Source organism: Natrix helvetica (genome assembly GCF_964273705.1).
Source record: "Natrix helvetica genome assembly, chromosome: 1".
NCBI lineage: Eukaryota > Metazoa > Chordata > Lepidosauria > Squamata > Natricidae > Natrix > Natrix helvetica.
The window spans coordinates 75376989-75392881 of NC_138548.1; the positions used below are offsets into that span (position 1 = coordinate 75376989).

At 44.5% G+C, this 15893-nt stretch overlaps 1 protein-coding gene across 1 annotated transcript; it reads left to right on the forward strand.

Annotated features, from left to right (window-relative positions):
- Nucleotides 1-4320: 4320 nt before the first annotated feature.
- Nucleotides 4321-6510, forward strand: LOC309387718 (disintegrin and metalloproteinase domain-containing protein 20-like; the record flags this gene model as incomplete). The annotated part of the gene is made up of 1 exon (XM_081944445.1): nucleotides 4321-6510. The coding sequence occupies one exon, from the start codon at nucleotides 4321-4323 to the stop codon at nucleotides 6508-6510; it is 2190 nt and encodes a 729-aa protein (XP_081800571.1).
- Nucleotides 6511-15893: the final 9383 nt, after the last annotated feature.

A 15893-nucleotide genomic window follows, 5' to 3' on the forward strand; every position in this document is an offset into this window, starting at 1 on the left:
AAAGAGCCATGCTGTAGCACACACACTTTCCCCCAGCCTCTTTCTTTTGGAAGGCTTGGATCGGCTCCCCTCTGGCTTCTCTGCCTCTCCTCTCACCCCAGCCTGCCAGCAGAAGGTGAGTGGGTGGGCTTTATTGCATTCCAGGCATTTCCCACGCAGATAGCAGGTTGCATTTGCAATGGGGGAGGTGTTTGGGGAAGGCAGCGGGGGAATGGGTGGTGGTGGCAGAGGAGCTGCTTTCAGGCCAGTGGAAAAGATATCTAATCCAACTTGTGTGTTTGTGTGTGTGTGTGTGTTTGAGAGAGAGTGAGTGAAAGAGGGAAGGGGATAGGAGAGATAGTCCAATCCAACTTCTCTCTGTGTGTGTTAGTGTGTGTTTGAGAGTGGAGGGGAGGGAGGGAGAGAGGGAGGAAAGAGGGGAAGGGAGAAGAAAAAGAAAAAGAAATAAAGAAACTTCTTCCGCAAAGGAGAAAAACAAATGCTGTCGCTTTAAATCGGAACTGAGCATGCCTGGCTGTGGAATTCTGGGAGTTGAAATCCACAAGTCTTAATAATTTTAAATTGAAAAGGTGTAGGAAATGACAAATTGGTTATATGGTTATATGTTATATGGTTTTATATTTTTGAAGTGTTGGGGTTTGTGCAATATGAGCATTGTGTTTCTAAAAGGCTTGTGAATGGAGCCAAACTTTCTCTAGGGTCATTGTCTCATTATCTCTATCTGGCAGGCATGTGGAATGAGACTCAGGCAGGTTTCTTTGTTAGCAGAAAGAAAGAAAAACAGCACAGCAATTTAGGGCTAGAAGACTACTAGGAGGTCATCTAGTCCAACCCCCTGCTGAAGCAGAAAACCTTACATTGTATGGATTATTTTGGTGCCCCTAACAGAGAGGAAAATTGCCAGAAAGAAGAAATAGTTTACTAGGACAAGGCTGCCATGCAGAGGAAGGCAGAGGTAGTCCTTGACTTATGACTACAATTGAGCCCAACATTTTGGTTGCTAAGCAAGAGCATTGTTAAGTGAGCTTCACCACATTTTACCCAATCCATGACATCTCCTGGTGAGTGACATCAAGTTGGCCACTCCCACCAGATCACATGACTGACAAGCCACTCCCACAAAGCAGGCCACACCTACAGAATAGGTTCTAAAAAAAATTGAAAGCCATCACTGCATCAGTGCCTCACCAGCCATAAACCTCACCGCATGTCACTGGTTACAACAGGCAGAATTCACATTTTGCATTTCACAACAAGTTACTTAGCTAGCCTACCTGGTAGTAAGCTTTATCTTTGCAGGTAGTGCATTATGTTACAATGGAGCTTCTCTCAGCAGCAAGGAATATCAAAAGTTCAGTTAGGTACACTCTGTGTATCCTCTAATCCTTTTACCTGGTCAGCAGATCTGTGGAGGCCCTGGTTTTAGGCTGCCGCTTTTAAATGTCAGATCAGCCTGTAATATGGCTGGCTTTATTGCTGATTTGATTCTTGAACAGAAGGCTGACCTGATTACTGTCTGGTGGCAATGAGTTTCTCGAGAACTGTAACCCTCCCTCCTTTCAGGAAGGCAGAACCTGTTCAATTGATCTGCCTCCAGCAACTAATGAATCCAGATGGGTTCCACCAGGAACTGGGGACTATAACAGTAGATCTGCTGCATGGTCTTGCTGTGCTCCTAATCACTTTGTAATAGAAAGGCTCTGGATCGGATTGCGTCCATGTGCCCTCTGCTCACCCATTGATTCTCTTTGACCTCTGTGGTATACAGAGGAACCAAGATGGATGAAACGGATTAAGAGATGTCTAGAGCACTGCTGGCAGAAGATAAGAGATGAATTTGACCGAACATGGGTAGGAGCTGCTACTGCGGCCTACCCTGTAGTCATTTGTGTAGTGAAGTGTAAATATTTCCCCACACCAATTGCATCTGCAGATAATTTATCAGCACCACTCTTTAACGTGAGCTGTCTGCTCCTGGAGAAGAAGGAGATTGAGGTAAACCTGAAGGGGTGCACTGAGGATTTTCTGTTTCATTGTTAGCCAATTTGGCTCCGGGTGCAATTCAAGGTTCTGGTTGTCACCTTTAAAGCCCTTCATGCTTGGGACCAGGTTATCTGAGTGACCGTCTCTTGCCGCTCACATCCAGCTGACCCATTAGTGTGTGGAAGAAAAGAAGGTTGCGGGTCCTGTCCTCTAAGGATGTACATCTTCTGACGGGACACAGAAAAAGAGCCTTCTCCATAGTGGCTCTCTCCCTCTGGAATGTTATCCTTCCAGAAATTAGACTGGCCCCCACTCTGAAACTCTTTTGTAAGGCCCTGAAGACATGGTTTCACTAGCAGATGAGGAGAACCTGGGATTGAGGCCTTTAAATGGCTGATTTAGTGTGTGTAGTGGCTGAGATGTGTTTGTGTGTGTGTGCGTGGTGGCTGAGGGGGGTGGGGTTACTATTTTATTATTATTTTATTATTTTTATTACATTGTTTGTTTATTTATCTGTAAGTCATCCAGAATCACTTTGAGTGAATAGGTGATTATAAACATTCTCTAATATAAAATAATAAATACATACACACATACATACATAATAAACAAACAAACAAGCAAGCAAGCAAGCCAGAAAACCCAGTAGCCCCCAAAGGGTAAAAAAAACTAGGAGTCAATATACAGGGTAAGGATTGTAACAGCCACTAGGTAGGATAGGCAGCAGAAAACCAGCCCACCACATCCATGAATACCAACACTCAGTGAAATGACACAATAAAACTCCTTTGTCAGACAACACACAGATCGACTCGACCATAATTTGGATGGGGACACAGTCAGCATCCTCGACCAAGTTAAATCCCAAAGTACAAGGAAATCTTGGCATACTTGCTATTCAGACAAATCAGTCATCAGCAAACACATCAAGAAGTTAAAAAGAAAGCTAAAAGAACAAAACATTCATTTTTGGAATCCAATTTTAGTAGGCTTTTGATCCCACTTAACAGGAGGCGTATAGACTGCAGTATCCAATGCAATCTTTGTTGAACAGGACAATTTTTTGTCTTGTTGCTGTTTCATGTAGTTTAACACCACATCGTTTTATACATGACACAACCTTTGCCATTGTTCTTCCTCTTGTATCTTGCTCCACCCTTTCAAAAATGAAGAAGCGTTCAGTCTGATCAGCCTTTTAAAGTGAGGTTTTTGTGCTAAGAATGCAAGCTTATGGTCCTTAATACAGTTTCACCCCACAATACTTGTAAATTTCATCAGGTACAAGCTTTAGGGAAAAATAGTGTCGGAATTGTTTTCTACAATCGCCGTACAACTTTCATTGCCAAACCTTCTCTTCTCTTGGTTACTGTCAGTCATTCCAAGCATTATTCCTTCCTATTGCTAAATCAACAGGAGATTAGGCAATAAATTGATATTTATCTATATCTTCCCCTATGCAGAACTTCTGTTTAAAGCTCTGAAAACTTGAATGAAATTTCAGTGGTGTCATGATTCTTCATACCAGATGATCAGAACTAAATAGCAAATCTAACTTATAAATTTGATGTGGATTTGAAGATCTGAGATAAGTTAGACTGACATGCTTCTCTTTCTCCCTCTCCCTCTTCCTCTCCCTCTCCCTCTCCCTCTCACACTCCCACCTCCACTCCCTCTCCCTCTCCCTCCCCCTCCCTGTTTGCCTATTCCCTGCCTGACTAGTTGTCTAGGTTTTTTTTTTTTGTATCTTCAATAAGGATGAAAATTCTTAATTCAAAGATTGGGCCATTTGGTATGTAAAAAGCCTTCCCGCTCCCACCCCACTAAAAATGACTTTTGTGCATGGAGAAAAAATTAAATGACCTTGAATTCGAAATTAGAAGGTTCAAATTGTTGGTTTTGAGCTCTTACAAAGCTACACCTCTTCTAATCTAATAGGCTACTTCACTTGAACATATTGACTTCAATTCACACCCTCAGCCAACCGGAAAAAATATGCAGTTCATTCCTGCTAGATAAACTAGACAACAGTAGGAAACGAACAGAAATCAAGCTGTTTGGAGTTAACCTGGGAACTTCAAGTAATTAAACAATGAGTCATCATAATAACATTTCATAAATCTTGCTGTGCTCTTGTATTCTACATTTGGTTGTTTAAACTCCGCCCACATTCCAGAATCTATTTCATTTTCTGTTGCTATGTACAGAATCCTCATTTTCAAATGTTTGAGCCTGTCCCAACATCTCTCTTACACACAAACACTTTTAATTCTGCTATAATGATCTCTGTTGAGATTCCTTTCTAAGAATAGGGTTTGTTTCTATCCTCGTTGTATGAAAATGAGTACCTGTCTGCCATTGTTGAGTGTGTTATTGCTTAAGATCGTCCAAAATGCAGCTTCTGGACAGGCACCTCCTCAGGGCTTCAGATATGCCTCTTATGACGTGATCATCCCAAGGAAGCTGTCTCCCAAGTATGGGCAAGAAGAACCCCAGGATGTGAGCTACCTCCTGCCCATTGAAGGAAATCCCCAGGTGGTATTCCTCAGGCAAAGAAGGAACTTGATCCCTAAGATCTTTCCTGTCTTCACCTATGATACAGCAGGAAATCTCCAGGTGGATCATCCTTTTATCAAGGATGATTGTTTCTACCAAGGATTTATTCAGAGAAAGTCCCCTTCTCGAGTCACCCTCAGTACATGTTCAGGAGGCCTGAGAGGTCTCTTGCAAATGGAAAATAAGACCTATGAAATTGAACCAGTCCAGGAATCTTCTACCTTTCAACACGTGGTGTTTCGATTAGAAGTAGAGGAAGGGGCTCCCCGAATGACTTGTGGAGTAGGAGAAAAACAGCAGAGCCATCAAGAGGACATAATTCCTGAAACAGAGAATCATGGAAACAAAGAAGTTTTTGGTAAATCCTGGTGGCCACATACGAGATATGTTAAGGTAGCAATTGTGATTGATCATGAACGATATTTGCAGTTTAACAGCAATGAATCTTTTATTACAATGCGAGTTCTGGATATTGTCCACACTGCAAATTCATTTTATGATCTACTTTCTGTTCATCTTTCAATAGCAGGCTTAGTGATATGGTCACAAAGCAACCCCATAAACATTACCACTTCATCAGATGACACTCTTAAATTGTTTAATACTTGGAGAAAAAACCATCTGCTTAACATTTTAAAAAATGATGTTGGTCACTTATTTGCATATAGTCATTTTGGGGGAACAGTAGGACTTGCTTATGTTGGAACTATATGTAGCGGTCACTGGGCAAGTGGTATAGAATCATATAGAACTACCAGTTTGTTTTTAATTTCTGAAATATTTGCCCATGAACTGGGACACACTCTTGGAATGCAACATGATGGACAATTTTGTCATTGTGGAAAGCCTGTTTGCATTATGGCACCCTATGCAGCAGAGACTGATAAATTTAGTAACTGCAGTTATAAAGATTATTTCCGCCGTAGAAACACTTGGTGTTTATTTGTCCCACCAGACACTAGCACAACATTTAAGTTTGAATCCTGTGGTAACAAAAGAGTGGAAATGGGAGAGCAGTGTGACTGTGGGTCAGAAACACAATGCAAGTCAGATCCCTGCTGCCAAGCTAATTGTCGCTTGCGCCCTGCGGCTGTTTGTGCCTTTGGACTGTGCTGTGCTAACTGCCAGTATCGTCAACGTGGAACTGTTTGCAGAGATAAGATTAGCAGTTGTGATCTCCCTGAATATTGCAATGGGACTTCAGAGCACTGTCCAGAAGATGTGCATGTGCAAGATGGTGCCGTGTGCAATGATGGCGTGTATTGTTATCATGGGAACTGCGCGACTCATGATATGCAGTGCAAAATGATATTCGGTAGTGGAGCAACAGTCGCTTCTGAAGTTTGCTTCATAGAAGTGAATAAAAAGGGTGATCGCTTTGGCAACTGTGGCCTTAAACATGGAATTTACAAGAAATGTGATACTGGGGATAGCCTGTGTGGCCGTATCCAGTGTAAAAGTGAAACAATTCCTTCTTTGGAGGACCACACTACAATAATTCATACTTCCACTGGAGATAATCAATGCTGGGGTACTGACTACCACACTGGGATGAAGGTAAATGATATTGGAGCAGTGAGAGATGGTACTCCTTGTGGAAATAACACATTGTGTGTTGAGGGTACTTGTGTCAATGTGTCCATTCTGAAATATGATTGTAATGTTACAATGTGCCACAATCGTGGAGTTTGTAACACTCTCAAACACTGTCACTGTGATGTTGGATGGGCCCCTCCAGACTGCAGCAATATAGGCTATGGAGGTAGCATAGACAGTGGGCCACTTCCTGTTTCATTAGAGGCTAAAGCTAGTGTGAAAATCTCAGCTATAGCTGGAATATTATGTGCCTTTTGTTTCACAATTGTTTCTACTGGTCTGATTATCTGGTTCAAAGATGGGCTAAGAAACCGATTTGGAAAATTTCAGGGAAGAGTCCATGCTACAAAATCAAATGATGAAGGAACACCAATGTAACTCACCCTTGCTAAGAATGCACAACACATCCAGAATAAGCACAGGAATTAATAGTCAAATTGAAAAAAAAATGAAACTTCAATGTTTTAAATAGATTTCCCTGACATTTCTTTGAAGGTGAAGAAACCTTGCGATATATTCTGTGAGAATGAGTTGAGTAAATCTCTGATTTGTAATGAAAAATAACTCCCCAAGATAGCCTTGAAAATAAAGCGTCTGAACTGAAGATGACCTCAAGCATTAGCCAGCTATACCAACTGTACATTGGATGTGAAACAAAGATCAAGAGGCATTGTTGATTAAAGAGAATTTGAGTTGCCAACACAGCACTGCACACTAACCCTTCTCTAATTCTGCTCTGTTAAGATTGATGATGAAATTATTACGGACGTTCAGTATTGTGAAGCCACTCAATGACTACTGGAGAAAGACATCTCCAACATGGCCCTCTGTTATTCAGTTACAACTGGTCTCATCTGTTCTACTATGATTGATCTGTTTTAAATAAAAGGTTGTTTAGGTTTTAGCCTAGCTCTTAGTGTCATCAGTGTGCCCAGCTACCCTTTCTCACACACTACAAAAAACATACAGACACGAGAGAGAGAGAGAGAGAGAGAGAGAGAGGGAGGGAGGGAGGGAGGGAGGGAGGGAGGGAGAGGGAGAGGGAGGGAGGGAGGGAGGGGGGGGGAGAAAGATTCATATAAACAAACTCTCATAGAGAGCTAGGTCTGGTAGAAGAGCCCTTCATTCATCCACCACCAATTCCTCCTCTAGCTCACAGCTACAAGAAGAATCAGTCACTTTATAATGATAACTTAGCAAAGAAATAGAGCCATATTGCTTCTTCCTTCTTCCTTCTTCCCTTCTCAGGACACCTATATGGAACTTGCCCTTCATAAGTTATTCCAAAAACATACTCAAACTCAATGCACAAGTGAAGACAGCCCCAGTGTGTTTCCCCTCCCTTTTCCACTTTATTGGCAATCTTAACTGGACAACCATCTCTTTTCCAAGAGAGGTTTTCCATCCAAAACAAGTCAAACTAAGTAAATGAAATGGTAATAAGGAACTCAAAGGATGATTTCTTTCTCTTTTAATGTTATTTCCTTTGGCTAAACTGTTATTATGTGGAATTAGGTTATTATGTGCTATCTAACATTTGGAATAGTATAGAATTATTTATTGGCCAAGTGTGATTGGACACACAACAAATTTGTCTTTGGTTCATATGCTCTTAGGGTACATAAAAGGAAAAAGAAAGAAAAAAGAGAGGCGAAAAATACATTCGTCAAGAATCACAAGATACAACACTTCATGAAAATCATAGGTTGCAATCATACTAGGAAACAAACAGAACAATATAAACCATAAAAATACAAGCAAGTGGTTATAGTCATAAGTGGGAGGTGATAGGTAATAGAAAGGATGAAAAGAAGAATAGTAATATAGTCTTTATTTCCACTATAGAAACACGGGCTGTTTATTTGTCCCACCAGACACTAGTACAAAATTTAGTTTAAATCCTGCACTGTCCCTTTCTATCTTCTCAAGTGTTTCATGCAGGTCACAGGATTTATTTTTCCACATGGAGCTTTCTTGAAATTCAGTAGCTCAATTTCCAGATTTCCTAAATCTAACCAGTATAAACAGATAAAATCAAGTTCTTTAAATTTGGCTTGGTTCTAGCAATAACTTCATGTGCTTAGTGTGTTTCAGGTATTTCAATAACTTCTTAATGCACATCCAATGAAATTGTTTTGCCTCCCTACGTTTCATGACAAGAGATTAACACTAAGTGCAATGTCGGGTCTGGTCCAACTACTAATATACAACAGTGACCCAATGACTGAACGATAAAGTGTTTGATCCTCGAACTCAGGACTTGCTTCATGTGTCAAGTTGTGAAAATCTGTTTGCATGGGTGTCTTTGTTGTGTTAGCATCCTTCATGTTGCAATGATGCAGAATGTGGTCAATTTTCTCCTCTTGTGAAAGATTAAAGCCCTTCTGTGTTTTGTCAATCTGAACACCTAAGTAAGTGCTAATATGACCTAAAGATTTCAATGTGAAGTATCTCTGCAAAGCTTTAGCAAAAATCTCACTCATTTTCTTATTTGGACCAATATAAACAATATCATCAACATAAACAAGAATTATCTCATATGTATTGTTAGATCTTTTTGTGAACACGCACTCATAAGTTTCGGACTTAATAAAGCCCATTGAATTTAGTTTGTCAGTAAGACATAAGTACCACATTAAACCTGACTGTTTCAGACCATAAAGACTTTTGTTCAGGAACCAGGTATCCCCTTCTTGCTGTCGGAATCCTGGAGGGCCTCTCACGTAGATCTCTTCATCTAGGTCAGCATGTAGATAAGCCATGTCCACATCAAACTGGAAAACTTCTAAACCAAGAATAGTTGCAGTGGTTAAAGCAATTTTTACACTCTCAGTTCTCACTGTCGGTGAGTAGGTATTTGTGTAGTCCTCAGGATAACGTGGAGCGAAACCCTGGGCTACAAGACTGGCCTTGTACAATGACTCACCATTTGGCTTCTTTTTAATTTTGTAGACCCATCGAGTGCCAATGACTTTTTTGTTTGCTGGAGGTTTTGCAGGTGTAAATACATTAAGTTTCTTTAAACTGTCCATTTCATCCTGCATTGCCTCATACCATTTGTCTTGCTCTAAATCAGGAAGATGCTTGATTTGTGTGAACGTATCAGGAGAAAGTGTAACATTGCAAATCAGAGGCAAGGGTGTTTTTGTCAGTTGCCACGAATATCGCTGTGGATGGATTCCTTTGTGACCCTCTTGTAAAGTCTTGGAACAACAATCCATTCTTCTTCTGCTTCATCCTCGTCCTCACATTCGTTGCTAGCATCAGCATCTGCGGCTCGCGAAGACAGAACATCAGATTGAGAAAAACTAGTGGATGGAATATCTGCCTGTGAATCTTGGTCATCAGGCTGAATGGCATCTATTTATTTATTATTATTATTTATTTATTTATTAGCGCTTATATACCGCCCCCTCTCCCAAAAGGGACTCGGGGCGGTGTACAGTCCATAGCAAAAATACAACAAGTTAAAATTATTAAATAAATAGATATGTGAGGAGGATAAAAGATATGCCAAACTGTACAGCTAAATAAATAAATCAGGATATACAAATTTAAAATCCCAATATCCTGTAAAATTAAATTTAAAAGAGACAATCCCTCTAAAAACCAATAAAAGTGTGTATGCCAGGAGGAAAATGTTATAATTATGCCAGACCAGCCAGTCGGAACAGATGAGTCTTCAATTTCTGTTGGAAGGAGCGGAGGTCAGTAGTGGTTCTAATGTCGGGGGGGAGGTCATTCCAGAGGGTTGGGCCCATCACAGAGAAGGCCCTACTCCTCGGTGTCGCCCGTTGGCATTGCCTAGTGGATGGCACCAGGAGAAGCCTCTCCCTGTGAGAGCGAATTGGCCGCAGGGATGTGTGTGGGAGGATGCGATCCCGCAGGTAGCTAGGCCCTGTGCCATGGAGCGCTTTAAAGATGGTAACCAAAACCTTGAAACGCACCCGAAAGACCACAGGCAGCCAGTGCAGCTCGCGCAGGAGAGGTGTTACATGGGAGTACCTGGTACTCCCCATGACTACCCGCGCGGCTGCGTTCTGAACTAGCTGCAGTCTTCGGGCGCGTCCCAAGGGGAGCCCCATGTAGAGAGCGTTACAGTAGTCCAGGCGAGACGTCACCAGTGCATGAGTGACCGTGCGTAGGGCATCCCGGTCCAGAAGGGGGCGCAATTGGCGCACCAGGCGAACCTGGTGGAACGCCCCCCTTGCCACGGCTGCCACATGGTCATCCATTGACAGCCGGGCATCTAGGAGGATGCCCAAATTGCGCGCCCGTTCCACAGGGGGCAATTGTTCGCCCCCTATGGCCAGTGATGGGGTTAACTGGCTGAACCGAGGTGCCGGTAGCCACAGCCACTCGGTCTTGGAGGGGTTGAGTTTGAGTCTGTTGTCCCCCATCCAGACCCCGACGGCTTCCAAACACCGGGACATCACATCGACAGCCTCGTTGGGGTGGCCTGGGGTTGAGATGTACAACTGAGTATCGTCAGCGTACAGATGGTACTCAACCCCAAAGCCACGGATGATCTCACCCAGCGGCTTTACATATGCGTTGAACAAAAGGGGTGAGAGGACCGACCCTTGTGGCACCCCACAAGAGAGTGGCCTCAGGGTCGACCTCTGCCCCCCAGTCAACACACATTGCATCCGGCCGGAGAGGTAGGAGCCGAACCACCGTAAAACGGTGCCTCCGACTCCCATCCCCTCCAGCCGGCGCAATAGGATACCATGGTCGATGGTATCAAAAGCCGCTGAGAGGTCTAATAGGACCAGGATAGAGGAGCAACCCCTATCTCTGGCCCTCCAGAGATCATCCACCAATGCGACCAAGGCCCGGGTCGGAAGCCGGACTGGCGTGGGTCTAGATATACGGATTCATGAAGGCGACGTGGAAATTGCTGCGCCACCACATTCTCAACAACCTTCGCTAAAAAGGGGAGGTTGGAGACTGGACGATAATTAGCTAGCTCCGTTGGGTCAAGTGAAGGCCTCTTGAGTAGGGGCCTCACCACCGCCTCTTTCAAGGCAGTCGGTAAGGAACCCTCACTCAATGAGGCGTTCACCAGGCCCAGGAGCCAGCCTCGTGTCACCTCCCAGGATGCCAGTACCAACCAGGAGGGACACGGGTCCATTGAACATGTGGTGGGTCGCAGCCGCCCACGCAACCCGTCTAAATCCTCGGGGGCAACAGAGTGAAACTCCTCCCAGAGTGGACTCACAAGACTCACTGTTGACGGCTCATCCGGCCCACTGAGGGGGGCCCATCCGCTCCGGATCTGAGCGACTTTGTCTTGCAGATATTCCCCAAACTCCTCTGCTCTTCCCTGCAAGGGTGCCCCCCGCGTCTCCTGTGACAGGAGAGAGCGGGTCACTCTAAACAGGGCGGCAGGGCGGTTATCCGCAGACGCAATGAGAGCGGCACAATGTCTACGTTTGGCCGCTCTCAATGCCACAAGGTAGGTCCGTAAATAGGCTCTTACCTGTGTTCGGTCAGACTCGGAGCGTGAGGACCTCCACCTGCTCTCTAGATGTCTCCTATGGCGCTTCATCACCCTTAGCTCCTCGGTGTACCAGGGAGCCTGGGTGGGTCGCTGCCGTAGGAGAGGTCGCAAAGGCGCAATCCGGTCCAAGGCCCCCGCCGTCGCCCTATTCCAGGCGTCGACTAGGTCCTCCGACCGAGCGCGGGTCACGGCTACAGGTAGTGGCCCAAGCTCCGTCTGGAACCTATCCGGTTCCATCAAGTGCTTGGGGCGGTACCAGCTTGAACAAACTGGCTCCGCCTCCTCGCGGTGGAGGGTAGCGCTAGGGAAGTCCAGCCGGAGACATGAGTGATCTGACCATGACGGGGGAGTAATATCTAAATCCCCTATTCCCAGATCATTCGTCCACTGCTCAGATACAAAGACAAGGTCCAGTGTGTGGCCACCTTCGTGTGTGGGGCCCTGAATTAATTGGGTCAGGCCCATGGCTGTCATGGAAGCCATGAACTCCCGAGCCACCTCAGACGCTGCTCCCGTCAGTGGCAGGTTGAAATCCCCCATAACCAAAAGTTTGGGGATCTCAACCGCCGTCTCCAAGACCAGCTCGAGGAGCTCGGGCAGGGCCGCTGACGTATAGCGAGGAGCCAAGTATACAATCAGCAGGCCCCACTGCCTCCCTGGGCCCCATTTCATACCTAGTGACTCACACCCGGGTATCTGAGGAACAGTGAACTCCCTCGGCTCTAGACAATCCCGTATAACCACCGCCACCCCACCACCCTTACCCAGGGCCCGAGGCTGATGGAATGCATGGAAACCCGGTGGGCACATTTCCACGAGGGGTAAACCACCCTCGTGGCCCAACCAGGTCTCCGTTATCCCTGCAAGGTCCAGCTCCCCCTCCGAGATCAACTCATTAATGAGGGGGGCCTTGTTGGTCACGGACCTTGCATTGCAGAGCATCAGCCTCAGGCCCTGGCTCTGTAGTTCCTGACCACCTAGGTTGTGGGGGTTGGTGCAAACGACCGGGCGTAGCCAGCAGCCACGGTCTCCCAACCGACCATGTGATCTTTTCTTGTCCTCACATCCTCCCCTCCCCGCGACCGTTGTAATAAAACAACCCTCTACTGGAATAACTTGTTCCCTCTCCCCCCTCACCCCGCTCACTTCCTTCCTGGACTCACCCGTTCGTCTGGCGCTGGCTTCCCTCCCGGCGTGGTTGTCCCCCCCTTCCCAGAACCCCCTAAAAACAGATGATATCTACAATATCATCTCTAGGTAAATAAACTCCAGGATCATTGGAATGAATCCTGGACCAGTCAACATCTTCCTCAAAATTAGCAGATTGGGAAATCACAATTACATGTTTAGAGTCAATAAATTTGCTCCATTTTGAATTATCATCAATACCCACAAATCTCAGTCTCTTTGCTGCTGGACCTCCTTTTCTTCTTTGAGCTAAGGGAATGTTCACCATAGCGCATGATCCAAAAATATGGAGGTTCTTGAGATCAGGCTTGTAGCCATACATCATGAAGAAAGGAGTCTGATTTATTACACTGCTCCAAGTACGGTTGACAATGTAATTTGCATATTTGATAGCTTCACCCCAGTATGGGTTACTGAGATTGGCATCTTCTAGGAGACAACGCATCATGGTTTGTAGGACCCCTTGTCTTCGTTCTGTGATTCTGTTATAAGCCGGTGTGTACGGAGCGGATGTCTGATGAAGAATTCCATTCTTACGCATCCAGTCCTGGAAACGCTAAGACATGAATTCGGCACCACGGTCACTCTGGATTCTGGCGATGCAAACTTGGTGTTGGGTAGAAACAAATGCTGCAAAGTCTTTAAAGATCTGAAAGGTCTCAGATTTCTCTTTCATAGCATATACAAATCCATAACTAGAGTAATTATCAACAATTGTTAGAAAATATTTTTTACCACCAAGTGTTGGCGGAAAAGGAGCTACTATGTCAGTGTGTACCAAATCAAAAATGCATGTTGATAGGCGTAAAGCGTGTTTGGGAATAGCTGCTGCTTTGGATTTGGCCTTCTTGCAGACAACACAATCCAAAAGCCCCTCACACCCCTTTAGATCCAAACCTTTTGCGAACTCCAGCATTTTCCTAAGAACACGAAAACTGGCATGACCCAATCTTCTATGCCACTTGTGGATACACCTGGAATGCAAAGGTTTACCAGTTAGTGAATTTTCAACATTAATAGTTTCATGAGGAACCTCAGGTTTGCTCTGAGCAACCTGCTTCCTTATTTTCTGTTTGTTGGCTTTAGGAGCCTTTGGAGTAGCAACAGGATCTCTCACTGAAGCATCTCTCTCTGGGCCTGTGCTCTCCTCTTTTGGAGTTTGTATATTTGCCTGTGCTTGCGGTTTAAGTTTTGGTTTTATGTAATAAACACCACCAATTAGCATGGTTTCAGCAACAATATCTCCATTTTTAACTATGTAACTTGTTTTCTCGAGGTGGTGAACCTGGAACTTTAACACTCTAGACAAGTGACACTGACTAAGCAAATTACTGGTTGCTGAAGGTATGTAATAAACATCAGGGATGAATGCACCAAGCTCTTCAACATAAACAGTTCCTTTTCCCATGACCTTACAAGGATGATTGAAGAAAGAATAAAGTTCACGTAATTCAGGTTCAGGCTCGCGCATCTCTGTGAAGATTTCCTTTCTGTAGGTAACATGCAATGCAGCATCACTGTCCAAAGTCCACAGAAGCCGTCTGTCATACTCTGGATCAGGTTGTGGATCGTTGGTTAAGGCTGAGTGGAGCTTGTGGATCACGCCTTGGACCACAACGATCTTGTCTTCCACCTCTACCTCTGCCTCTGGAGTCTGTTCCTGTGGGCTGATATGTGATGGGAGCTGGAACTCGTTGGGGACAATCCCGGGTGTCATGTCCCACATGGTTACAGATGTAGCATCTTGGCATCCTTGGAGGTAAGGTTCTTCCTTGGAAGGGATGTCTCGCTGGAGCTCTTGACACGCGTGGCCCTCGCAAATGTGGCATGGCTAAAATTAAAGCTTCCTCCTCAATTAAGAGCCTGCAAATATTATCTACTGTGCATTGAGCAATAGGCACATGGTTAATCTTTGCAATGGCATCTTTCCATTCATAATTCAATGAGTGAATGATAATGCTGATCATTTGAACATCATCAATAAAATGGCCTCTTTCTCCCAATTCTTTTCTCATTCCTTTCAGTTTGGTCAAATGTCCACCAATTTGTTCACCAGGTTTCAATCTCAAACCATGGAATTCAGACATGAGCAAACATGAAGATTCGATTGAAACGGGCCTGTAGCAATTTTCCAATTGGGCCCAAATTTATTGGGCTGTTGCATCAGGTGGAAAAATAACCTGCAGTTCAGTATCCATGGACATCAATAATGTTGTGCAAGCCTTAGTCTCTAAGTCTCTTATTGCAGGAGTCCATGGCTGGGCAGGAGGATTAAACACTATACAATGGGTACCTTCTCTGCGAAGCAAAAGTGAAACCTCACTGACCCAGGCTTTATAATTCTGTCCTGACATTTTTAGTTTTGACTCTCCAGTCAATGGAGCGACAGAAAATACCTGTTGAGGAATGTGCATTTGAAATGCTTGTTGTTGCACCTGTGGGGCCGGTGCTTGAGCAGGAATAAAAGCATGGCTTGCTGGAGGCTGCATTAAGTACTCTTGTGCTCCATCTGAGAAGGCTCCAACACCACCAGGGGGCGCTAAAATTGGGCATGTGGGGGCACTTGTTGCATTGCAGCCTGAATTTTAACATGCATATCGGCTCTATGTAGTAAATTATTTCTGCCAGGAGATGGTGCTGTGGTTACATCTTTTGGCTGTAATATTTCTGCCTGCGTGGCATGTGCAATTGGAGAACAAAGGAGATCACATGGCAATTGTGACGTGTGCACAGCTCTCTGTTCTGATTTGCCTGACACAATATCCTCCAGGGGGTGCATCTTAGGCTTTGGAGAAGAAGGCAAGATGGCATTTTCAGAAATTTGAAAAGCATGAGAATCCCTCTTCTGTGACTTGAGCATGGAATAAACATTTTTGGCCTGGAACAGCTGGTGTTCAAAATATTCTATTTGATTATGATAGCTTTCCATAGCTTCCTCAGAGCTTCAGAGAGAATCATACATTTTTCCCTCTGTGTTGGAGTGAAATTTCTCCCGCTGTGAAAGCTTTGGCCTGGCACCAAGCGTTTCAAAATCTCTAAGAAGTGTTTGGGAGCATGCATAATTATAAAG